The 26,614-nt window shown below is 48.8% G+C and overlaps 1 protein-coding gene across 4 annotated transcripts in view; it reads left to right on the forward strand.

Annotated features, from left to right (window-relative positions):
* Tbx5 (T-box transcription factor 5) overlaps positions 1-26,401 on the forward strand; it is a 47,757-nt gene extending 21,356 nt beyond the window's left edge. For 2 of the 4 annotated variants that reach the window (XM_087198550.1, XM_004843726.2), the window contains exons 8-9: positions 11,625-11,851; positions 20,784-26,400. In XM_087198550.1, the coding sequence (XP_087054676.1) occupies positions 11,625-11,851; positions 20,784-21,358 (802 nt within the window). In that variant the 3' untranslated portion in view covers positions 21,359-26,400. Of the gene's footprint in view, positions 1-11,624; positions 11,852-20,783 lie in introns of all 4 variants that reach the window. The other 2 variants (XM_087198551.1, XM_087198549.1) reach the window with 1 other exon arrangement.
* The last annotated feature ends 213 nt before the right edge of the window (positions 26,402-26,614 follow it).

Genomic DNA, 26,614 nt, shown 5'->3' on the forward strand with positions numbered 1-26,614 from the left:
CAGGAACGGCAGGCTCACGGCTAATCTTGCAATCCTGTTTCCTGTCCCCCACACAGCCGGTGACAGCTGGCTGGGGGAGACAAGCGGGAGGGATGACATTTCCAACAACTGGAACTGGAAGCGGGGCGAGAGGTGGGGCTTTGAAGGGGTAAGCACAGCCCTTCCACGCAAAGAGTTTCTGGATTTGCCTGGCGCATGTCTGGCCACTCACCCTATTCTTTGCCACACTCTGTGTTTGGAAAAAAGGCCGAAGATGTCTGAGTTGTTTTCCAACATTCATTGATGGTTTCCAGTTACAGAAGCAATCTCCACTTTCTCTAAAAATAGGAGAGCCACAGAGAAGCACAAAGGAGAAACTAAAACCGGTTAAATGTCCTGTCTGCAGCTACTGAGGTCATGTGCACCGAGGTTGCTTTAAGAGGCTCCTCTGGGACTTAAAGCCATCTCTTGAAAATGAGCATTTTCCAACTCTCAGTCCCTGGACTGTGACCAAGGGGACAATGGCAGATGGTCCACAGAGGCACGGGCATGTCAGTGCTGCGATTTCCTGCATGGTGTTGCTTAGAATGAGACTAAGTTCTAAGGAAGAAGGAAAGGAAGGGAAAAAGGAAAGAAGGGAGGGAGGGAGGGAGAGAAGAAAGGTAGATTAACTTAAGGCTGATCTAAAGAAAGTAGCAACCACAGAGCAATAGGCCTAGGTAGCAAGCTTGGATGAACATTGTCAAGCCAACATCCAAACAGCAGAAATCTAGGCGATACATACACAAGCTGGACCTTTGACCCTCCTGGGAAGGCCCTTTGCCATTGGAAGCCACCTGGCCCTTTGTTTTCATAGAACATTCCTGTCTTTGAGCTCTGTGCCAATCACTGAGGCTAAGAAGGACTCAGATGTCCTCTGAACTTCCTAGCTGTCGAGGGGTGGGGCTGCTCTGGGTGGGCAGCGAAGCAGTGGGCAGGGCTCTAGAAGGCTGAGGGGCTGGGGTTGGGGTCAGATTCCAAACACCTCAGGAAGCCAGCTGGGGAGGCACCTGGATGGGGTGCTGTGGAGAGCTGTGGTGTCGCATGGAATGCTGGGAGCTGGGGATGCAGGAAACAGCATCTAGTCCAACTCCCCCATCACAGAAAGGGAAACTGAGGCCCAGAGACTCATTTTTTTCCTTAGATCTTGATCTGTTGGTTTGTCTATTCAACCAACACCTTTATCAAGGGCTTACTGTATGTCGGGCACTGGGGAATACAACCATGAATCAAAGCACACGAGATCAGGGCCCATGGGTGGAGAGCAAGTCTTGGATTTGGGATCCAGGCTGCCATCCTGAGGGGCCCTGGGGCTCCCCTGCTCTTCTGAGTGTCTGTTTCCTCCTCTGTAAAATGGGGGCTAATGAGAGAAACCACTCCGGGGCCCCTGCAAAGGCAAAGTGAGTTGATTTTTGTGTCTTGTATGAGTTAGCTTTCCATCACTGGAACAAAATAACCCAGAGAATCACTTAAAAAGCAGGAGGTTTACTTTGGCTCTTGGTTCCAGAGGCTTCAGTCCATGGTTAGTTGGCCCTGTCACACTGGGCCTGTGGTGAGGAAAATGGCAGAAGGGCGTGGCGCAGGAAGCTGCTCAGTTCATGGTGGTCAGGAAGCCAAGAGAGACAGGAAGGGATGGGGCCTCAGTTCCCTTTCCTGTGGCCTAACTTCCTCCAGCGAGGCCCCACTTCTTAAAGGAACCACCCCCTCCCAAAAGTGCCGTGGGCTGGGGACTCAGCCTTCAATATATCAAAGCACAGTGTGTATAGACTGCTATTGCTGTGTGAGAAATGACTCCCAAACTCAACACAAACTGGCTGAGAGGCCCAGGCTTCCAACCTCACCCATCTACTCTGTGTGTGATGCTAAATCCAGGCCAGGTGACTCAGGATGTTGGTGTACCCCACCTTTCTCCCCCCAAGCATCTGCAGCCTACTAAAGGGCAAGGAGGTGCAGGCAACCTCAGCTCTTCCACGAAGCACTCTGAGGCCATCAGAGTCCCCAAAGGGTCCTATGGTTGCAATCTGCTAGCCCCCTGATGCTCCACATGGATTCCCCTGTGCTGAAGAAAAGACCAGGAATTGCTGGGTGTCCATGTGCCCTGTGAGGCATGAAGTACCTGGAAGGTGTGTGGTTTGCTGGGATGTAGGTGAGCAGTCTGGGATGGGCTCTGTTGGGTAGTGCTCGGTAGCTGGGACATTGGTGGTGTCCACTCTTGTGACCCACAGTGACCTGGTTCCTGTTGGTGCCTCACCTAGCTGTCTACTGGGGTGGGTGCACACAGTATCTCCACCTTGGGGTCTCAGGGTATCCATACTTCCATGGGGGCAGAAGCCTGATGTCCTTTGCTAACCTTGACTGGAAGTCACCAAGTGTCACTTGCATTGCATTCTATTAATTGAGCAGGACTCACTCAGGTGGTCCAGGTTCTAGGAGAAGGGACAGGACAAAGATCCTCCTCCCCTAGAAGGAATGTCAAAGAATGTGCTGCTGTGTTTTCAAACTGCCCAGCACATACGGAAGCACGTAGCCAGGCACCTGGCCCGGACCGATGCTCTGCTGCCATTAGGTCTCGAGAGGTGGTGTGTGTCCTGGTGGGGCTGACCTGCCCCGAACCTTGTGCGTGGTTAAGAGGCACGGCCTGGCTATGAGCTTGGATTCTTCAGGCTAGAGAAGACCCCTTTCTCTGTATCCATCTGCTGCTTGGATCCTTGTAGCACAAGCCAGCCACTGAACTGGAACCAGCAGCAGCGGAGGGCACTGCCTTGGCTAATCCTGCTTTTCCTGCACAGAAGGGCAGTGAGGGACCATCCAGCTTGAGCTTCCTTTATTTAGCTGAAATGCTGAGGACCAGAAGCATTTTGGATTTGGGATTTTTAAAATTTTAGAATATTTGCACATATTGGATCTTAGGGCATTTGAGACTCTTGGATCAGGGTTGCCCCATTTCTGTTTTTGGAGCATTATTGGGCAGCTAGCAGAGCATGGCTGTAGCACCAGGAGCAAAACCACCTTACCACCTTGTTCTTCTGGTGGCTGCTGATGCATCAGGGAAAGTGGTCCCGGAACTGGGGTCTCCCGAGTCTCCACTTTGGGCTGCCAGAGTTGGAACCACCCACCCAGAAAGTGGACAGGAGAATCAGAGCCTGGGACCTCTTAGCCGGACCAATGCCCCACAAGGCTTAGCCCCCGTCCCTTGGTATCAGAGGGCATCTACACAGCCACTGGCCACACGCATCCACCTCCTTGGGGCCAGTGTCACCTGCTCCACCTGTTCCTCTCAGGTGGGTCCAGTCTGGATCCAATTAAAGCAACAGACCCTCTGAAAAAGTCACAATATAGAAATAGAGAAACATTTCCACCAGTTTCAGAGTATCCTGGAACTGGGGCCTGTAGGGAACAGGGAAAAGGGACATTACTAGAACCTCTGCAGTGAGTCCTAGTCTCCTTCGAGCCATGGCAGCACAAGGCGAATTAACCTGTTATACGAGAAAGGTAGAAAAAAATGAGACTTGGAGAAAAGGCTGAGCTTTGGGCCTGATCAGTGCTGCTCTGGGCAGCCCAAGACTTAAAGCCCTGCACCCCCCCAGCTTACCACACCTTTTATTCCGTATGTGGGGAGGGAGAAACAAATGTAACATGACTGGCAGAGAGTTCAGTACACCGGGAGAAACAAAGTGTAACAAATGACTAGGGGGTAGCGAAAATCCAAGAACAGCAAGGAACTGGGTAGGTGAAATTTTATTCCTCCCAGGATGTCTTCAGCTGGTGTAAGCTTGTCCTGGAGCATCACAGCAGCACCGCACCATTGAGGTCTCAGTTGTGACGGGGTGGGGTGGGGGGGGTGGCAAAGTGCAATTATGTCTCGGAATGCCATAGCTGGCCTGTGGGCAGGAGGACTAGGCCTAATCAAATGGTTTTTCCCCACAATGATGTAGAATTGCTCCCGACAGGGGGCCCTCGAAGGTTAAAATCCTTCCATAGGGGTCTTGCTTTTATCACTTCCTTCTTGAGTCTGAATTCACTTTCGGCTGGCTGCCGACCACCAAGGATGAATTTTCCAGTGGGAGGGTTAGCGCTCCTGCGCTCCCCTGCTTGCAGTTAAAGGGACTAACGAGAGGTGGTATCCAGCACAGCATCCTGGAGGAGCCCCCGCCCCGGCTTCCTCCGGGGGAGGACGTGTGTAGGGAGCTACACACGTGTAGCTGTGTTGGCCAGCGGCAATGGCGGCAGCAGCGTAAGTCAGGTTGTAAAATCACAGCTCTTCCGCAGGGTTCCATCTTAGACCACGGTTTCTGCTAAGGGCATGGGTTTTCGGAACGCCTCGACCCTGCCCGACGCCAAAGCGTGCCTCCCTCCTCTCCGTCCTGCCCCCCCCCCCCGGGCCTGCCTCCGTGTGCTCACTGCTAGGATGGCGTGGGGAGCAGTTCACCTGTCAGTGTCCCCCATCTCTGTCGGGGTGTGGTTGGCCAAGTGTACAACAACGTTCTGATGTGTATGCACACTGTACCATAATCTCATTCTGCTACAACATCCCTCTGGTCACCTCACCCAGTTAAGATTCTCTCTCTCCTTCCCTTTGCCTTCCTCTCCCCCTCCCCCCTCCCCTTCCTTCCTTCCTTCCTTCCTTCCTTCCTTCCTTCCTTCCTTCCTTCTTTCCTAGTGGTGCTGGAGCTCAAACCCAAGGCCCTCGCACATGCTGAACACACATTCTTTTCTTCTGTGGTGAGAACACCTCAGATCTACCCCATTAGCATGTGCCAAGTACATAGCATAGCACCACGAATTACATTCACACACTATTCAGTGCATCTCCCGGGTGTATTTCTCTTGCAAAACCGGAACTTTGTATTCCTCAACCAACATCTCTCCCAGCCCCTGACAACCACCATTCTACTCCCTGCTGCAAGGAGTGTGAGGATTTTAGATCCCACCTATGAGTGAGACTGCACCTGGCTTCACTCAGCATGTGACCTCCAGGTTCACTCCTGTTGTCTCAAATGAGCGGATTTCTGTCTTTTTCGAGGCTGAGTAGTACTCTATTGTGTGTGCATACTGCATTTCTCCATCTGCTCATCTGCTGGGTTGACTGCGTATCTGAGCTGCTGCAGTGGCTGCAGGAGTGGCGATGTCTCTTCAGCCCTATGGAGTCCATGTCCTTTGGATAGAGACCAGCAGAGGGATTGCTGGATCCTGTGGTCATTCTACTTTCAGCTTTTGTTTTGTTTTGTTTTGTTGGTACTGGGGATCGAACCCGGGTCCTTGCGCTTGCACAGTAGGCGGCGAAACCACTGAGCTAAATCCCCAGCCCTACTTTTAGCTTTTTGAGGAGCCTCCATTGTGTTTTCCATAATGGGTGTGCCACACTGTGTTCCTACCCACAGCATTCAAGGGGTCCCTGTTTCCGCCTCCTCTCCCACACTTGTCTCTGTCGTGTGATGGTGCCCTGCTAACAGTGTGAGAGCTGTCTCCCCCGGCTTTGATGTGCCTTTCCCCGAGGGGCAATGATGTTGTCATTTCTCCATACACCTGTTGATCACTTGTGTGTCTTTTTGGGGGAGTGTCTATTCAGTTGCTTGGCCCTTTAAAAAAATTTATTTCATTCTTTTGGGTCTGGGGATTGAACTCAGGGCCTCATATATGCAAAGTGCTGCCCCTCCCACTGACCTACTCCCCACAGCCTGGCAAGTCGGGTGGGTGGTTATTATTATTCCTGTTATTTTGCAGTTGAGTTGTAGGAGTTTCACTCCCCATGTTTGAGCAGCGTTTCTCACTTTCTGAGGACACCAGCTTTCCTGGGAAGCCTGTTGGAAAGCACCTTCCACATCTCCCACTCGGAGGTGCTGGGTCAGTGACACTGGGGATGTGTCACACGCTGTTGTCGGTCATACTCTGTCTGGTGACTCTGATGGACATGTCCCCTGGTCACCCCGGGGTGATCCCTTAGCCCTCAGGAATGAGCAAGCAAGTGGCTCTGAAGCCTTCTGGAAATCAAGCCCCTCACTGGGCTGTTCCATGGAAATAACAGTCCCTTTCCTTAGTACAAAGCTTTGAAAGTTCGAATCACCACAGTGCCCTCCTCAATGTTTTATTATGAAATACTTAAAATATACAGAAGACATGGAAGAACTACCCAGTGAACACCGTGTATCCACCACTTAGGTTCTACAATTAGTTTTTTACTATGTATTCGCTCTCTCACATATCTATCCATCCTCCATCATTTATCCATCCATCCATCCATCCCTCCATCCATCCATCCATTTGTCCATCTACTCTTTTTATTTTCATCGATGCATTTCAAATTAACTTGTAGACATGAGTACATTTCACCCCTAAACACTTCAGCATGTACATCATTAACTAGGAATCAATTTTTGCTCATGCTTTTTTGGGTTAAATTTGCACAGAGTGAAATGTACACGTCTTAGGTGTACCTCTCCTGTCTGTTCAGCACTGGGCATTGAACCTAGGACCTTGAATTATTGCTGAGCTACACTCCAAGCCCTGCATTGTACACTTTTTGACAAGTGCACGAACTCACACATCCCCAACTTCTATCAAAATATAAACATTCCCATCACCCCAGAAAATCCCTGCAGACCTCTTCTCCGTCACTCCCCACCTTCTCCTCCCCACTAGGGGCGATGTTCCAGCCCTTTTCCCTTATGGGCTAGAGTTGCCTGCTACAGAAGTTTATAGAAATGGAACCGTACAATGTGTTCTCTTCTGTGGAAGGCTTTTCTTCTTCCTCGGAGCTTTTAAAACTCCAAACTGTGCAGGCTGCACCCCCAAACGATGACATCAGGCCCTTTGGGGTCAAGCACAGGTGCCAGTCCTTTTCTTAATCCCCTAGATGGTTATGGTGTCAGCCAGGTTTGAACACACTCCTCTAGAGAGAGTTCCACATCTTTTTTTTTTGGTACCAGGGATCGAACTCAGGTCCTTGCGCATGCAAGGCAGGCGCTGGAACCACTGAGCTAAATCCCCGGCCCAGAGCTCCACATCTTTATCCCTGTGCTAAGCTCCGACTCCTAACTACCCCACCTCGGGAGTCAATGTCTTCAAATTCAAATTATATTTTCTTCTGTAGGCTCTTAAAAAAAATATTTTGTGGTTTGGAGGGCGATGACAGACTTTTATATTAATATGCAGAACATTTACCATTTATCCAAGAGCAGTCTCAGCTGGGTGTGGTGGTGCATACTTGTAATCCCAGCACTTTGGAAGACTAAGGAGGGATGATTGTAAGTTCAAGCCCAGCCTTGGCAATTTAATGACTTAGCAAGATTGTGCCTCAACATTAAAAAATTTTAAAAGGGCTGGGGATGTAGCTCAGTGGTGGAGTACCCCTGGATTCAGTCCTCCGAACTGGGGAAAAAAAGTATTTGCTCTGGTGACTTGGTCAAGATCATCATGTGAACCAGAGGTCACTTGGAGGTCCTTGACTTACTCCTGCAAGACCAAGAGACCCCCACGTGAGCTCCCCCGGGACAAAGGAGGCCAGAGACGATCCCTCCAAGTGAAGGACTGGTTGTAAGGCCACCTGGTCCAGGCCTGTCCAGCCTTCCATCTTCCACAAGGCTCCTCCCCACAGCCACTCACCCTCTCCTCAGGAATCATTAAAAGAAGAAAGCAAACTAAGACACCGCTGAACTGGTTCACATTCTACTTTTATGAGACCAAACTAAAATCTGAAGCTGCCCAGCTCGGTACTAGCTCCCTGGCAGGATGCTGATGCTCAAGTGCCATGAGCTCATGGTTGTTCAGCTTGAATTGAGCTTTTCTGCCTGGTTTTTCCTCCAGCTCTGTCCTCTGGGGCTCACAACTATCCTGAGAGATTGGTCTTGTTCTCCTCATTCTGCAAATGGAGAATCTGAGATCAGGGAGCTCTCGTGATTGTCCATACAGCAGGGCCAAGGCTGTTTCCATCATTCCAGAGCTGCCTCTGCATTGACTAAAACCCTTTTAGGAATTGCCAACCCCTTTGAGTAGCCCATATAGTATAAGCCTGTCCCTAGAAAATGGACAAGCTGTAAATATTTGGTCTTTGGGGATGGGGGGTTACTAGACCTTCTTGCAGGGTAAGAATCTCTTTCAAAGTTGGATGCATGATTTATAAGGTGGTGTTTATGGAGCAATGCGTCTCCCACTCATTCTGCCATTTCACAACCCTACGAGATAGCTATTCTTTTTCTTTTTTTCCCAGTGCTGGGGCCGGACCAGGGGTTCATGCATGCTAGTCTACAATCCTAGCCTTTTCATATTTTTTTATTTTTGAGGCAAGTGCTCACTCAACTGCCTAGGCTGGGCTCCAATTTGCAACCCTCCACCTTCAGCCTGTTAGAGTGCTGGGATCAAAGACCTGCACCACCGTGGGCAGCAGTGATAGATGTTCTTATTAACCCCATTTTACAGATGGGAAAGAGAGGCCTGGAGCACAGAAGAATAAGCCATCCAGTGGCCAAGTTTGTGGCTGGGCTCTTCAGTAAAGGGACATGGATGCAGCAGCGTCTGCCTTTGGAGTCTGAGCTGGAGTATCATCTAGAGATTTAACGAGGCCAGCCAAAGCCTCAAACCAAAGTTGTCCCCAGTGGTGGGAGAGGTGTCTTGAGTTTCTCAGCACCCCTCAAATTCTACAGCCCCACTGGCTCCAAGGCTGGGGAACTTATATAACCATGCTGGGTGGGTCTCCCTGTTCTCACCAGTGGGATGTTACCAGCCCTCTTCTTGCCATTTGCTGGTGCTGCGAGTGGAATAATGAGGGTGCTTGGAAAGCATTTTGCAGACCCAAGGGAGCAAGCGATTATTCATTATTTGCATGGGGCTGAATCCGGCAGGGCCTGCGCCTTCCCTGTCCCAGCCGCCCACAAGTGTTAGATCAGAATCTCTTCCCCAGGGTGTTAGAACTAATACATCAGGCACGCTCTCCAGGGCTTGTAGCCCTCCCTCCCTCCCCCAACCTTTAAATTCGAGTAACAGATTAAAGGGCGAGGGAGAAGAGGAATTCGCTGCAGGAGAACAGGGAATTTACCGTCAGTCAGCTTGCCCCAGTGCATTGCTGGGGCTGCCAGAAATTGGGTAAGCATCATGGGGGAAACAAAACAGAAAGGCCCCGCCCTGCCCGAGCCCTGCCACCTGCTCCCGTGAAAAGGCCACTTGAGGCAGCCGCAGTGGAAAACGTCCTCCAGGGCTTGTGCCTTCAGCCGGCGGCGGGGGGCTGAGGGTGCAGCTTGGCCGCGGCTTTCAGTATTCCCTTGTAATGTTTTATGACCCAGACCCCACGACAATGGCGTCATTCACTCCACTGGCTCATGAAGAACAGAATTCGAGAGGGGGCCGGGCCAGGGAGAGCCCGGATCCTGCGGCCCTGTGATCAGAGCCTGACTGCGGTGGAGCCAGCCTCCGGCTAGGTTATCACCAGCTTTGCACATCAGGGTGGTTGCGTTTGCCAAACAGTTGGCGTGTGGGTAATGCTGTTATCAAGGGACAAGCAAGAGCTTTGGGATGGAACCGCCTCTGAGCTGTGCAGTTCGGGGCAGGTGGCTTAACTTCTCTGAGCTTACATTTTTTGAATCTCTAAAGTACGTCTAATTGTATGCTTGAACTGAGGTTCTTTCCAGGATTGGATAAAGGAAAGCATTAATGTCCATCAGCCCAGCGGCTGGAACATGCAGAGGACTCTAAAGAACAAAGTGCAGGAGGCAGAGGAGGGGACAGGACTAGGATGGTGGCCGAGAGGAGGAAGCCAGCTCTCGTGGCTGCCTGCTTTCCCAGATACAACTGCAGCTCTGCAGCCACTGAGGGAAACAATGTATCAGCTGAAGTGTCCCAGGGCTTGCTCCTGTGACCCGCCCATCGGGCACTGAGCGGACATCACCCTGCTCTGGTTAGATGCTGGCGTTTTCCCCCCAGGCTCCTCCGTCCTGCCCTGCTTGTATTTGACACCTGTCAGATGGGCTTGGAACGCGGCATTTGAGGCACTAAACAAGACGTTCTCTCTCCATGGGCGTGGGGGTGAGGTTCCAAGCTCTTTATCGGGAACAGGCAGTGAGGACCAGTGGCTATTGGGATAGCAGCGCTTGCCCGGCTCCCGGGAGTGTTAGCAGTCAAGAGCAGGGCTTGGCTTTCCCAGCGGGTAATTTTGCAATTTGGCAGTGCCAGATTGGAGAATTCCACCGAAGCCATTGATACATTCTCTTGTAAATTCCTCCAGCCAACGTATTTGGGGGATTATTGTCTTTAATTAAAAAGAATAACTATCCCTATTAAAAATATAAAGCCAAAAGACATTTCCCCCTTCCTCTTGGAACCCTGACAGCCCAGTACTTGACCAGAACTGACCCAAATAGAATTACCAGCGAGATTTGACAGCTTTTGTAGTGTTTTATTATTTCAAATTTTTTCATTCTTTTTTTTTTCCATTACATAGCTTGAACCGCAAAGCCAAAGCTGTAAAGCTAGTTTCATTCCTTTCAGCTTGCTGCCCCCAGGGACACTCCAGCTTGTGCGGCTGGCTCTCGCCGGCTCCAGCTGCAGGCTGCAGTGGCACATGCCACAGGGAAGCTTGGCTGGGGACCCCTGGGTGTCTCGAGGGCGTATGTTGTCACATGGAAACTTGGCAGCCACCGCTGTCCCCTGCCTGGCCATGCTGATGTCCTGTCATGTGATAGACAAAGGCGAGGACACGGCGTGGGGCTCACTGCGCCCCTGAGGATAGGAGAGGGGAGGCATGAGCCCCAAACCCCTGCTCCCTTGAAAGCATATTGTGCTTTAGGACTGAAAGAAGCGATTAGGAGACTGTGCAGATGTAATTCAGGGATGACTGGGCAGGAATTCTGGCTGTGTCCTGTACTAGTTCTGCCACCTTGGAAAAGAAGTCTGATCTCCTTGGGCCACAGTTTTCTAATCTGTAAAGTGGGGACAAAATGATACCAACTCCATAGGATCACAGAAAGGAGGAAACTGGGCCAGGCGTGGCGGTGCACCCCTGTAATCCCAGCACTCTCAGGGCTGAGGCAGGTGGATCGCTTTGAGTTTGAGGCCAGCCTGAATTACATAGCAAGACATAGTGAATTACATAGTGAACTACATAGCAAAACCAAAAAATAAAATAAAGACAGGTGCATAGAGGTTAAGCTTAAATAACTGTCCAATTTATATAGCTTTTTGTTTGGGACAGAGTCTCACTATGTAGTCCAGGCTGGCCTCGGACTCATGCTCCTCCTGCCTCAGCCTCCTGAGTGCTAGGATTACAGGCATGCATGCCATGCTTGGCTTTCATCTAGCCTTTGAAGTGGGGAATTCAGAGACACATAGGCTAGATGGCAATATTCCCAAACGCCATTGAGAGTGAAGCGGGATTCCTCACTGGGGTGCTCCCCTGCCTGTGTACAAAACTCTTCCTGGGCCTGCCTGCTGAATGTATGAGTCCTGATACAGATCCACAGCACACGACACACATGAGGTATTTGGGTCACGTTTCTCATCCAAGACTCCTGATTTCTTGTCCTGTGACTTTTCCCATGGATTTCCGGACCTGTGGCTCAGCTAGTGGGAAGCTCTGTTCCAGACCCCGATAATCGTGCTTTTCTGTCTTCTCTCTCCAGCAAAGAATACCCTGTGGTTCCCCGGAGCACGGTGAGACAGAAAGTGGCCTCCAACCACAGCCCTTTTAGCAGTGAGCCACGTGCTCTCTCCACGTCCTCTAACTTGGGGTCCCAGTACCAGTGTGAGAACGGCGTCTCCGGCCCCTCCCAGGACCTTTTGCCTCCGGCAAACCCGTACCCACTGCCCCAGGAGCACGGGCAGATCTACCACTGCACCAAAAGGAAAGGTGAGCGAGCCCCTCCGACCCGGAGCTTCCGGTTGCATCACTTCCGGCTGCGCTGCTTCCTTCTCTTGCCGGGTTGGGGCTGGGGCACGCACAGTGACTTGGAGCTCTCTAAAACTTGTAAACAGCATGGAAATACAGCGATGATCAGAAATCTAAGCTGTACGTGGGAGACAGGAGAGTCCCTTGATATATTTCTCTTAGTTCTGGTCTGTTTCCTGCAGAAAACTTGTTTGAAATATTCAGATCTGTTTTATTTATTCATGCAAGCATGCATACTACGTACCGCATGCACATGCACACACTGCAGCATGCAGACACACAAACACACTCAGAAAAATAGTTTATTTATTTATTTTGGTGGCACACAGACATTCAGAGAAATAAGTTTTATCTGTGTGTGGTTCTAAGGACTGAACCCAGGGGCTCTCTACTATGCCCCTGGCCCTTTTTATTTTTTATTTTAAGACAACATATCACTAAAGTGTCCAGGCTGGCAACTTGTGATCCTCCTGCCTCAACCCGAGTACCTGCGGTTATAGGCAACCTGTGGCTAAGTAGTAGATGACAGATAATCATTGCAGACATTAAGTCCCAGGAGAAAGGGAAGAGACAGCCATGGTCTCAAAATCAGTCAGGTGCCCCACGTTGGGCATTTGGGAATTTTTGTAAGTAGGGACAAGTTACTTAATCTCAAAAAGAGAGAGAGAGAGAGAGACAGACAGACAGAGACAGAGACTGGAAATTTGGGCTTCTGGTAGGACTTTTCTCATAGGCATGGTATGAAGCCATCCTAGCTAGAATCATGTACACCCTGTGCTGGCTCAAGGTTGATCACTAAGTAGTTGCTGTTTGCCTCTGAAAGGCTCAAATCTAAGTCTTTAGTGCAGCCCACTGGACCTTGTGGTCTCAGCAGCCACCACAATTTTTTTTTATTTCCTGGGGATCAAACTCAGAACCTTGTGTTTTTGAGGCAGGCACCACTGAGCTCCATCCCCAGCCCCAGCACAATGCCTTTGCATATCCCGGAGTCCAAGCCTGGACCTTTGGGGAAAAAAATCATCCACTTCAAGCACCAGTAGCAAAGAAAGCCTTGCAAGCTCCCATAGGGGCTGAGCTGCCACAAGGAAAGTAATACAGCCTAAGTGTTCGACATTTACCTGTCATGGGTTTTGCTTTTTGATTTCTCAATACTGGGGATGGAACCCAAGGCCTTGTGCGTGCAGGGCTAGTGCTGTACCGCTGAGCTCCATCCGGCCCCCACCTTGGATTTGAAGGAGGGACAAGCTGTTGTTGGTCCTCGCAGGGCTGGGAGCTGACCTGGGGGAAGCCTGACTTCTGTCTACACCTCTTGGATCTCAAAGGCCTGAACAGTATCACCCAAATGGCCCCCAGCCCAGCTCCCACCATATCCACAGCTGGAAGGGCTGGAGACCAGATGCCTGCAGACACGTGTGTCCCTCTGGGCACAGGCAGGAGGGGGAGGCGAGTCCCCGGGAATGCAGGTCCTGCCAGAGATCCTGCTTTATGTTACCCTGAAGGTGCCTTCCCTTGGTCCTAAAGCCTCTCAGCAACGCTGCTCAGTGGGTGCTGTTACAAACTACCTTTGCAGGTGGGAAACTGAGGCTCAGAAAGGTTAAAAAGATGTGCCAGCAGTTCTTCTTATGTATTTATTTATTTTTGATGATTGAGCCCAGGGCCTTTGCACTGACCTGAATCACCAGCCCTTTTTACTTTTTACTTTGAGATATGGTCTTGCTAAGTTGCCCAGGCCAGGCTTGAACTTGCTGTAATCCCCAAGTGCTAGAATAACAGACCTGTGCCACTGTTCTCAGGCTCCTTGGTGGTTTTTGCAAGTGGAATTTGAACTCAAATCTGGTTCAAACAGGTTTGCAAACAGTGCAGCCCATGCCTTAACCACTGCTTCATCGTGTCTCTGGTACCACTGCTTCTCAGCTACACCCTCAAAGTTATATCTTCCATGGAAGATCTGCCTAGGAACCTGGGTGAAACATGCTGACTGTAAGCTCACCAGGTTTGAGTTAGGGAGCTCTGTTGATTAAATTGATGCCAGACCAAAAGCAAGGGAGGAGAAGTTAAAAAGAATCAAAGCGCATTTTAGGTCAGCATTCACAGTGGCGTCCTACGAATGCCTTTTGGGAAAACGTGTTGGGAAGGCTTTGGATTCGAGGCTAATCAAACTGTCTGATTATGTGAGCAGTTGGCTTTCCCAGGGCGTTTGCAGAATCCTCAGATGAACGTACAGTCAGCTGTGTGGCCACTGGAAGGATTGCAGTTGGTGGCTGATTTCTTGAGGAAATAATCGCAGTTGCAGGTATTCTGCAGCTGTGTGACTGTGGGCTAATTGCTTCACCTCTCTGGGCCAAGAGGAGGACAGAAACAATGCCCACGCGTAGGGTTGTGGCGAGATGATCCAAGCCACATAAAGAGCTCAGGACAGTGCCCGGCACTTCTGAACACGGTAAACATCTCCAAGCCCCTGAGGTGCTCTTTGTGGAGCCCCTGCAGTGACAAGCAGGTCAGGCATGCTGTGAGTGATCATATAATTATGTAATTAAGGTCATGATGGAACGCTGTGAAGGAGATGCACACTGTTAACATCGATCGCATCTGAGTGTCAGACAGGTGGGAACCATGGGAGAATTGGAGGGCCTGTCTGGGCAGAGTAGGAGCCTGCTGGGGGCCAGCAAAGTGCTGGGCTGCTGGACCCAGAGTGTGGGGAAGGGGTGGGGAGCGAGGCCCTTGGAAAAGGCAGGCACAGCCCTAGATGACATTTTCGCTAAGGCGTCCAGGTGTCACTCTGGCACTGGTGAGCACCTGCGGGCAGAGTTAGCAGTTAGGACTCCTAGTCCTACATGCCAGGACTAGGTTTTTGGTTTGGAAGCGGTCACTTGGCTGTGACAGTGGGGACCCGAATGGACACCAGGGGCCCCTGGAGAGGCTGGTGCAGGCTCTGAGGTGTGAGATGTGGGGGGAGACGTCGGAGATTCGGGTGGAGTCAGAATCGGGACGCGGTGACTGGCTGGAGATAATGAGGTGAAGAATGGCTCCCTTTCTGCACGGATCTGGAAACTGAAGCTCAGACAGGTCGAGGGACCTGGCTGGCGGGTGGCCCGGCGGAGCCTCCGGAACCTGTGGATGTGGGGTACGTGGGGTGTGCACCTAAGAGCTTTCGTCCTTCTCACCTCCCTCTGCCCCCTAAAGAAAGCTTCCGGAGACAGGCAATGTGCCAGCCAAACTCTGTGTGTCCAGCCCGAGAAGAGACAACAAATAGCGATTCATCATCAGCCTCCGCATGGTGAGACGATAAGGAATCAGCGGAGGTTTCCTTCCAGCTTGGGATCCCCAAGAAGTGATAACTTCGTGGGTGGCTCCCCTCTGGTCCCTGCCCGCACTGCTATCAGACTTCCCCTCATTGTCTGTCTCCTTTCCAGATGGGCCCAGAGAAATGTCAAAGGGCCTGCGGGCCAGAGGCCGCCCTCGTGTTTGGACTTTGCTGTCTCCAAACTGTCTCTCCCAGTGGATTGAGTCAGAAAAGCTGGGAGGGTCTTTTATCAGTGCCACTCAATCAAATCCAGGGCCTGGGGCCTGGGAGAGCACTTGTCTGTCTGTCTTTCCCCCTCTGGCCCTGACTCTCCCCTCCTCCCCTTAGCCACCAAACATCACCCCAGTAAAGATTGGAGTCCCACCGCTTATAAACTTAGACATTCAAAGGGGAAGGGAAGGTAGATGTTGGAAAAGGTTGTGCAGCCTGCATTTACTCAGTGCTGTGTATTTTTAAAAAGCGATTTCTCATTCTTTCCTTCACTGGATCCTCAGTGCAGCCTTTGAGCTAGAGAGAATGCCTTCACCTTGTCCTGCAGGGGCCGGGGGACTGAGAGCTGAGGTTAGGCTCTGAGGGTATATGATCGATGAGTGGTAGATCTGGGCTGGTTCGAGCAGATAAATATTTATTGAGCACTTACTTTGTCCTAGGCACTGTGCTGAGTGCTTGGGGTAAGCAGAGGACAAGGAGAAAAAGCCTTCAACTCTCAAAACATTTGAATTCTCATGGAGGGAGAGAGATATTAAGTCAGAAAATACATTTAATGATTTCAGATAGAGCTGAGGTGACATTTGAACTAGTCTTTCTTTTTTGGCAGTGCTAGAGCTGGAACCAGGGGCTCGTGCAGGCTGGGCAAGTGTCCTACCATTAAGCTGCACTCTTAAGTCCTGAGCTAGTCTTTTGATTGCTAGTTGAAGTTCTTTCTGCAATATCATTTCCATCCTTTTCATTTTAACCTAAGTTCTAGGAGCATGGGAACACACATTCACACCTCGTCTATCCAGTCCATCCATCCATCCACCCACCCATCCACCCATCCACCCTTCCATTCAGCCATCTGTCCATCTATCCACCCACCATCCATCCATCCATTCACCCACCCAATCAATCCATCCACCCGCCCACCCACCATCTATCCATCTAATCCACCCACCCACCCACCACCCATCCATCCATCCATCCATCCATCCATCCATCCATCATGGATGGTCAAAGGTTACTATCTTGCTATGTTGGCTGAGCATGTTGAGTTACATGAAAAATAGAAACCCTGGGGCCATCTGACAGAAAGAGCATTATTTTGTGAGTCAGAAAGCCCAAGTTATAGTCATCATTCTAACTCACTGAAGGTCACTTAGCTGGAGCGTGGCTGCCAACCACTCAGGTCTCTGTCCATGAGACTCACAAAGGTCTTTCATCTAAGTGAACTCAGTCTTTGAGGGAAATGACCCATTTGGGAATTAAGAGCATATTTGCTTAATGGGATTAGTGATTGGAAAGCAGTTCTGTGAGGCTTCCAAGCTCTGAAATCCACCCAAATACCCCCAAGTACTAGGTGACCTTCAGAGAACCAGCTGTCCAGTATTCCAAGGGAGAAAATAGGAAACAGCAAGCAGGCCCCAAATATTTGCATAGATAGAGTCGGAACCAAGAGATTTCAAAGCTCTGTGCTGACTTACTATGCAAGGAAGATACATGGAAACTAGAGTGGACTTAGTATTTATTATCTCAATTAAATCCCACAAGAAATTTAGGTTTCATTCTGGCTTGTAGTCAAGAATTGAGATTGGAATGGTCCAGTGATTCATGTAGCAGTCATCAGAGCTGTAACTCTGTGCTTAAAATCTGTGTTCTGGAGTCATTACTAAAAGCCACTTTTTCCAAAGCAAAAACATCTGGAAAAATCCAAAGGACCAGGGTTTTTCACATTGCTCTGCTGTGGTGTGTGGTTGGAGTCAAGAACTTCTCTATTATCTGGAGACCTAGTTTGGTTCCAGGTAGCTGGCCACTTTTTCTTTCTTGATGATACCATCTATCAAACCCAGGACCTTCACACTGACCTATATTCCCAGCCCTTTTTTTTGTTGTGAGACAGGGTTCTTCTAAGTCACTAAGTTGTCCAGGCTGGGTTTGAACTTGCCGTCCTCTGCCTCAGTGCCAGAGTGCTGGGATCATAGGTGTGTACCCCCGCTCTGGACTTGATACACACTTTCTGAAGCTGAGTGGTAGACTCATCTCTGAAGACCTGATCCTCGATCGTGACCCCTTCCCCAGCCACGGAAGCCAATTAAAGAAGAAAAGGAAGCCAACTGACACAGAGATCCTACCCAAGGCGCTGCTCGTGACTGACCTGAAACTTGGATCCTTGCTTTGGAATTTCTCTCTAATGTGATGAGGACTGAGAGGAGTAGGAGGAAGGCTCAGGACCTGCTTTCATCAATAAACAACACTGAGTTTTTCTTAGTGCTCTGCATCCGATCTTTGGGATATTAAACACTGGAATGCATAATTTTACAATTTTCCAAAATGTGTTCCGGCCTTTTTCTTATTATTCTCCTTTCTTGACTTGCAACAAGTCTGGAAAGGAATCAGAAACTTGAGAATGGTTCATTTGCCTTGTTTTTTTTCTCTTGCCAAGGGTACCCTGCAGCTGTACTTTCTATTATTGAAAAGGGGAACGCCTTGGTTAAATAAATAAAATTTTAAAAAACCCCAAAGTTTCTGAGCCCAGGAACAATGGAAACATTCAGATTTATGGATCTGGTGGGTGGAAGGGAGAATGGAAGGAAAAGAATTGGGAGAGGAGGCAGCAAAGACACAAACAGAGCCGAGTGTGGCAGTGTCCTCGAGATTCCAACCCAGCATCCACGTGAAAGGTTGAAGCGTGTGGCCGCTGGCTCATGTGGATGTCTCCAGACATCTGGATGGTTGGCACGATCCAGATAGAACACCTGGAAGAGTGACCACCTTTTTCTTCTGTACAAACTTCTGGTCATCCTGTGGGTCCCAGATGGGTCCCAGAAAGTCTAGCAGAAAATGAACTTGCCTGCTGAGAAGCAGGTAATGGTGTGTGATGACTTTTGGGCCATCTGTGGGAGTCCCTGGGGGAATGTGGCACAGGGAGGTGTCTGGCTGAGGGCTGTTTTTCAGACCAGTGCAGAGCCAAGAGATGTACTGCTGCATGAGTGATTTACAGGAAGCTTTGTGCCTGGGGGTTGCCTCCAGGTCCCAGTATGTCACCTTGCCTCACCTGCTGATCCAGGAAGGCGGGTTTGAGCCAGGGAGGCACACCCAGGGTCACCACTCTGGCTCTGGCTCTCGCACAGTACCTCCCACTTAGTAGGAGCTCAGTAAATATCTTCGGGGTGGCTGGGGGAAAGACCCTGGGGAGTAGAGAACTAGACGGCTGGAAGCAAGGTATGTGAGCAAAGGAAGTCAGGTTGGCTTTGAACCCAGCCTCTGTTCCTTCCTAACCGTGTGACTCCAGCTTTCCTTTCTACCTCTGAGAAATAGGAACAAGTGCAGGCACCTGAAGGAATTACTATGAGATTTCAGTAGGGCCACTTAGTAGGTGCTCAATAAATGATAGTTCAATAATATTAATTTTTCCTTCCATATTATGTAGTCCGGTGTTCTGCCTTCATGACTACTGACTGTCATAGTGAGTTGCATGGAAACTCCATTTTCTCCTCACCCTTCAAAGATAGTCTTTCTTCCTACCCTCCCCTTCCCTCCTCTCCCCTCCCCTCCCTTCCCTCCCTTCCCTCCCCTCCCCTCCCTTCCCTTCCCTCTTCTCTCTCCCTCTCTGCCTCCCTTCTTTTTTTTTTTTTGTGGTGCTGGGGATGGAACCAAGGACCTCACACATACTAACCAAGTTCTCTACCACTGAGCTACGTTCCCAGCCCCAGATGTGATTTCTTAACATTTATTGATTAGAAAGAGCCTTAGCTGGGGATTTAGCTCAGTGGTTTCACCGCCTGCTGCGCAAGTGCAAGGACCCGAGTTTGATCCCCGGTACCAAAAAAAAAAAGAAAGCGCCTGGAAGATGACAAAAGAAGTCTTCAGTTTAGGGGGTCAAATTCTGGCTAAGGAAGGAATCTGCATTGAGGTTTGCACCTTGGTATTAAATCATCGCCTCCCCCAGGGAAATGGTGGGAGGGTGGCATCATAGCTTAGATCTGCCTTGAGCTTGATGAGCAGGTTGTCTTTACAACAAGAGCTGCTCTCGATGATGAGGACCAGGAGAGTCACATAGTGTTTCTTATTTAGAGTCTTATCACCCACCGAGGTAAGTGCTGTGGATCCTCATTCAGAAATGACCAAGATGAGGGCTGAGGATGTAGCTCAGTGGCACCATACCTGCCTGGCAAGTGCAAGGTCCTGAGTTTGATTCCTGGTACCAAAAAGGGATGACCAAGATGAGTCTATGAGAATAGACTCCTTGCTGGGATCACACAGATGTTGAGGAAGGGGCTAGATGCAAGCCCAAGTACTAGGCACATTAACTTGGGACCTGGGTGTTAGGGAATCCTTGAACCCCTGAAGTTGTGTAAAAAACATTTTCAAAACATCATGTCATGGTGTAGTTTTCTAGGCGTCAGCCCAGCCCTGCACTTTTGTTAGTTCCTGGAGGGACCAATGTGTGAAGGAAATCACGCTTTCAGAGGTAGAACTAGCTCCACTGCCCCACACCAGGGACTAACTGGTGTGTAGAGGGAAGTGACTTGCTTTGCAAGGAAGGAGCAACACATCAGTTTGTACAGAGTCAACAAATATTAACTGGGTACCTGCTTACATATGGCATTGGGAAAAGGGTTCATTCAGGATCCCATCCCTTTGTCCATTTGCCCATTCATCTATCCACCTGTTTATCATCCATCCATCCACCCACATATTACACACATATTATTGAGTGTTTCTTCCATGTAGCATGATAGTGAACAGCAGGGACTTTGTCGTCAGACTACTTGAATCTAGACATAGCTCCACTATTTATCAGCCATACAAGACCTTGGCTAAGTTTCTTAAACTCCATGTTTCTTTTCTGTTATCTGAAAACTGGGAATAATGGTAGATCCCACCTCTAGGGTTCTTGTGAAGATCAAATGGGTCACCTTCTTGACCTTCACTGTTCTTGCTTAGAGTTAGCACTCTATGTGGTTTTTTTTCTGTTATTGTTGAAGCATTTTTTTATCATTCATGGGTGTGAATGAGGTATGAGGGCCTGGGAGTATAGTTTGATAAAACAGTGTCCAGTCTGCATGGAATTTGCATGTTGGTGAAAAGGGAAGATAATAATAATAATTGCTATTTATTGAGCTTTCCTTACACCAGGCTCTGGACTAAGTGCTTAGTACATATTTTCTCATTTAATTCTCAACACTAGCCTTTGTAGGAAGGCTGTTAGTACCTGTTCCATTTTACAGGTGAAGCATCTGTGTGCCCCGAACTCCACAGCCCGAGGACTTAACCATCACAGTCCACCCCTTTGGATCAGAGTGGAGGTTGGAGCTAATCATCTCCACTCCTCTGCTCTTGGCTGTCTGGTGGCTGGTCCTGGTCTCACTGGTGTCTCTCCTCCTGTCTTAGATGAAGAGTGCTCCACCACAGACCACCCCTACAAGAAGCCCTATATGGAGACATCCCCCAGTGACGAGGACTCCTTCTACCGCCCCAGCTACCCCCAGCAGCAGGGCCTGAGCGCCTCCTACAGGACAGAGTCAGCCCAGCGGCAGGCCTGCATGTACGCCAGCTCCGCACCGCCCAGCGAGCCAGTGCCCAGCCTGGAGGACATCAGCTGCAACACGTGGCCCAGCATGCCCTCTTACAGCAGCTGCACAGTCACCACGGTGCAGCCCATGGACAGGCTGCCCTACCAGCACTTCTCTGCTCACTTCACCTCAGGGCCCCTGGTCCCACGGTTGGCTGGCATGGCCAACCACAGCTCCCCACAGCTCGGAGAAGGGATGTTCCAGCACCAGACCTCCGTGGCCCACCAGCCTGTGGTCAGGCAGTGTGGTCCTCAGACTGGCCTCCAGTCCCCTGGCAGCCTGCAGCCCCCTGAGTTCCTGTACGCTCACGGTGTGCCCAGGACCCTGTCTCCACACCAGTACCACTCTGTGCACGGAGTTGGCATGGTGCCAGAGTGGAGCGAGAACAGCTAAAGGTAGGCTGGCCTCGCCATAGACCTTTGCCAGAGAGAGAAAGGGAGGGAGGGAGGGAGGGAGGGAGAGAGAGAGAGAGACAAAAATGAAGACAACCCCGTAGACAAAGTTTTCATAAGCCCCATGTTCACGTCTACACTCAAGGCCGCTGGACACTGATGTAATTAGTAGCTTGTGACCGCCATTCAAAAATGTGACTCCGTTGTTTTGTCTCAAAACTTAAAAAAATCTAACAAAAGGAGATGCGCCCCACCCCGGTGCCCACCGCACTCACGGGCCAGCCACATTCTCACCACTCCCGACGTCCTCTCTGATTCCTTCCTTTGGGTTCCAGAACATCTGGCTTCATGGAGTGTTTCATCCGGATGCACAGTTGGAGTCTTTCTCTGTCTCGGTGTTAATGTTGACTTTGTTATATAATAAATAATAATATATTGTTTCCTTCTAGTTTTCTTAATGGGACCCAGTCCCTTATCAGAGGGAGATCGGACACAAGTATAGTTCAAACTATGTACTTGTGGATTTCTTCTCATATCACCCAGCCCTAAAACTTTCACTCACCACCCTCCTCTGTCTAAGAAAAGCACCTACCTCTGCCATGGGATGTTTCGGAAGGAGTTCCCCAGTCCCCAGCTGGTATTTTGAGTTTGTTCTGCTGCCCCCATCCTCATGACTCTCACTTTCGCCTTCTGTTTGTGGATGGAGTTAGGATAAGATTGGGCTCCACTGACGTCCTATCTTCTCCCTGGCTTCCCAGCTTTGGGTCTCTCCAGCCGTCTGTCGCTAAATCGTGGCCTATAGCTTCCTGTCTGGAAATCTTGCTTTGAAAAACTTAAAAAGGCCTGGTTTACATGAGGCCAGGACCGTGATAAGCAGAGCACAAGCTCTGTGCTGACAAGAGTTGTGAAAAAAAGCCAAAATAAATATTTTTCACGATAAAAAACAAAGCCAGCCCCTAGCTTCCAAACTTCCATCACCAACGATTCAAGAGGGATACAAAGGAAAACCTACCATTCCTCAAGAGGCGAGAGGCACTCGCTGAAGACTTCTCTCCAAAGCGATCACTCCAGTGCCAACACAGCACCATGTGTACTGAGAGCAGAAAACAGTATTAGAGAAACGTGTGTACGTAGAGCATTGCTGTAGGGCTCCTCAGATGTAATATTTTACGTGTACTATTTATTTATAAATAGGAATTCTAATTAAGTAATAACGTGAAGCCCAGCATGGGAGTTGACCAAGAGCTTTTAATTTTATTGATACTCAAAACCAAGTTTGTGTGTTTTATTTTTCCTTTTGAATGTGCTTTGCTTTTTTGGCTTAAAAATTTTTTTTAACTGACCCTAATTAAAAAAACCAACAGGGTAATATGTGAGGCTGAGTCTGTCCATGTATGAGAGAGTGTGAGGTTGTTTGTAGCGAGTGTCTTTATTCGATTTCGTCTTTTTATGTTGCTAAGGGGGGAGGGTGAGAGTTAAGTACTCGTTCCTTATATGTGTGTGCCAATTAATGCCTAATAAATACTATGTGCTTAAAACAGTACAAGAGACTTCAGCACCCTGGTTTTTATTTTCCTTTCTGTTCTTGCTACTGATTGCAGAGAGGGGCTATGAGGTGGAGGAGACCAGAAGGAGTGAAGGAGTTGTCTTGCATGTGAATTTTGTACACCTGTGCTTTTTCTGGCTGATAACAGGGTGTTCAGGACCTATCGTCCTTGAACATGAGAAGGCTGAATGTATTCACCTGCTGGTTACAGCTCTGGGATGAGGTTACTTACTTTCATTGACTTTGTACTGTGTTATCATGGGAGAAGACCAGCATTAGAAACCCCAGCGGATGCAACACTGGTATTGGCCTTGCTACAGCTAACACCCAGTGCCTGGTTTTCTGAAGTCTGCCTTTCTCCGAATTGACTGTGAGAATCTGTTGTTTTGGGGACTCCAGTGCGAACAACTTTATGGCCTATCCATGGACCAGCATTTTCTTTAACCCCATGGATTTCAGATTCGGAAATCTGTCCTACATAGCACACAATCGGCACAGAGCAGGGGAACTAGTTGGTGGATAAATTAGTGCTACAGTTTTTCTTTCAGTTTTTGTAGTTTCCCATATCCCTAAAATTATGACAAGCCCTCAAGTATGGAGCAGTCTCTTGAAACAGGAACAATCGGATTGTTGATTAGAAATTATTCATTTCATCAGGCCCCCTTGGAATCTCCCCCAGGAGAAGTGTGAATTAATTATAGAGAAAGGGCAGTGGAGTTCGTTCCACGTGAATTGGTGAAACTAGGTCAATGGCTTGTTGGTCCCCAAGGGACTGAATTAGTAAAGTTGCATGGAAGAAGTTCTGACTGTATTTTAAATAGATACTTATTTGGATGAGTTTAATTTTTAAAAGTTTGCCTTTGAAAAACCCACCTTCCAAATTAATTTTACCAACTATCAAAGATGTCAGTCTTATTCTTTCAGAAGAGCCTCATGTAAATATAGGTTGAATATCTCTTATCTAGAGTGCTGGGGACAGAAGGGTTTCAGATTTTGTAATTTTGGTTTTGGATTGTAGAATATTTGCATATATTGGCATACATATGGGATGGCACCCATTTCTATATATATAAAATTCATTTAGGGTTTATATAACCTTTATATTCTCCATCTGAAGGGAATTTAATGCAGTAGTCTTAGTGCATTGCCTTGTGGCTATGATCTGACACACGAGGTCATGTATGAGACCTTCCAGCTATGGTGTCATGTGGGCACTTGGAAAGTTTCAGATTCTGGGAAATTTTGGATTTCAGATTTTGGGATTGGGGAGGTGCAGCCTGTGCTGAATGGATGCCTCCTCCTCCATCACTCAAACATTTGCCACCACTCAAAGATCATTGAAAACATGTTCACAACCAGTAAAGTGAAGAGTAAACAAACGGCCCAAGAACATGATCCTTGTAAGTTTCCTAAATCAGAAAAGGAACACTCTCATTCCATAATACATACACATTCGGTTCCGAACAATGGTTACAATGGATCTTTCCCTGAACTGGTAGAATTAAAGATGTAATATCTCAGTGTTCACATAGGTGGATTTTTTTTGTTGTTTTGTCTGTTTTGCAGTACCAGGGGTTGGACCCAGGTAACCCTGAGCAGCCTCCCTAGCCCTTTCAGGTTTTTCAGTTTGAGGCAGGGCCTTGCTAAGTTGCCCAGGCTGGCCTCCAACTTGTGATCCTCCTGCCTCAGTCTCCTGAGTGCTGGGGTTACAGACACACACCCCCAAGGTCACTTGGTTTTATCATTGTGCTGACATATGAGCTGAACCTTAGTGGAAAGCAGGGAATAGCCAAGTAAAATTTTGGGAAGAAAAGCATTTCAGGCAGAGGAACAGCTTATGCAAATGTCCAGAAACATTTTTCAACACGGCAGAAACCCTGATGGAAGACTGAGATGTAGCAGGGGGCAATCACTTCATCTGTGTTCTTTCATTTATTCAGCAAACATGTATTTAGGTCCCGCCCTGTGTAGCAGGTACCCCTCCTTGCTGAGGATCTAGTGTAGTGTAAGGTTCATTTCCAGTTAGCTCTCAAAAGCTGCAAAGTACAGATTCTGGTCTTGTGGGCTGGCAGGCTCTGTGCTTGGGAGAGAAGTGTGCTAGCATCCAGAGAGGTTGGGAATTCCCCTCAGGTCACCCAGCAGAAGTGTGGCAGAGCTTAGCACATTCCCTAACTTTATCCAAGCCTCAGCTTCCTCCTCCCTTACGAGCAGGCATTCTACCTGTCTCAAAGGCCTGGGGTAGGTTTGAGTGAGATAATATCCAGGGAAATAGCCAATAAAGTACTTTACAAAGTAGTTGCTGCATGAAGGCTTGAAAAGACTTTAATCGATGAAATACAATGCTTTATTCACTGACTTAGCAAATAGATATTTAAAAAATAATGATGCCTGTTGGCTGGGGATTTAGCTCAGTGGTTTCGCTGCCTGCTGTGCAAGCGCAAAGACCCGAGTTCGATCCCCGGTACCAAAAAAAAAAAGTGGCCAATGAGAAAATAGAAAATCTCACAAGCTCTTTTTGTTGGGATGAGAATGAGTCAAACCTTTTGGGAGGACAGCTTGGGCAAATAAACCAAGTCGTCAAAATGGTGCTAAGCATTTAATCTGCTTCGAGGAATTGGTCCTAAGATAATAATTGGGAATGTGCATAAGTACTTTGGGGGAACTTTGTCTTGGTTTTTCTTTTTTTAATCTTGCAAAATTGGAGGCTGCCTTAGTAGCTAATAATATGGGATTATGAAGTGGATAAGTGTATGTCCCGTGGGATATCACATCGACATTAAAAAGCACAAGGTGGTAAAGAGACATTGTAAGTCAAAGAAGCAGGCTCCAGCTGGAACAGCAGCTTCCTAATTTTATTTAGTATTCGTTCATGGTTAGAAGGGGAAAAAACAGTAATACTAATGCTGAGATCACGGGCGTTTACATTTTCTTTGTGCTTTTGGGTATTTCCTTTTTTTTTCCTTGGTGAGGAAGATGGTTTTTTCGAATTAGTGAAATAAAATCTCATTTGTTTTAGGCATTGGTTGTAAAGAGCTTGAGAGGAGGATGGGACATTTCTGTTTGCTTTGAGAATGAAGGGGTGGAGTCCCGTGCTGGGGAACAGTGACCGGCCAGTGACAGAACGGGTCCCAGTGCCGGTTGTCAACTGCTCATCACAGAACGTGCTGTTGCCATAGCAAAGCGACGCCTGGACATTTCTGTATCTACTTTCTAGGGCCGCTGCTCCTCACTGGGTGGGAAAGGCTGCTGTGCAGGGCTGAGATCTTTGTTCCTTGTCAGTAAATACAACATGCAAACCCATGCACATGCACACACACACGCACACGCACACGCACACATGCACACATTGCATCAGGCTCTTGTTTGTCTCACCACTCTTCCGAGCTGGGCTATTCACTCTCCCACTCACTGCTTCTGTGACTCTGTGACAGTCACTCAGCCCCTGTGGCCTTCCGTGTGCCTGTCCATGGCCTGGGGCCCTGTGGCACTCACCCCAGTCTCTCCTGGGTCTAGGGAAACATCTAGAAGTTCCCGTGCATGCACAGCAGCTGGGCATGGAGAATATGCTCAGTAACCATTAGCTAATAAAAAAGATTAATTCACATCTGCTACTAATTCTCCTCTTCCTCCTCCTCTTTGTCCTCCTTCTTCTCTTCCTTATTTTGTGGGAAAACTTGCCCCTGTGACCGTCTGCTGGTTCCACAGCAGACT

The sequence above is a fragment of the Heterocephalus glaber genome, unplaced genomic scaffold (genome assembly GCF_053883595.1).
Source record: "Heterocephalus glaber isolate CG9 unplaced genomic scaffold, H.glaber_assembly_v1.0 deba00001687, whole genome shotgun sequence".
Lineage (NCBI taxonomy): Eukaryota > Metazoa > Chordata > Mammalia > Rodentia > Bathyergidae > Heterocephalus > Heterocephalus glaber.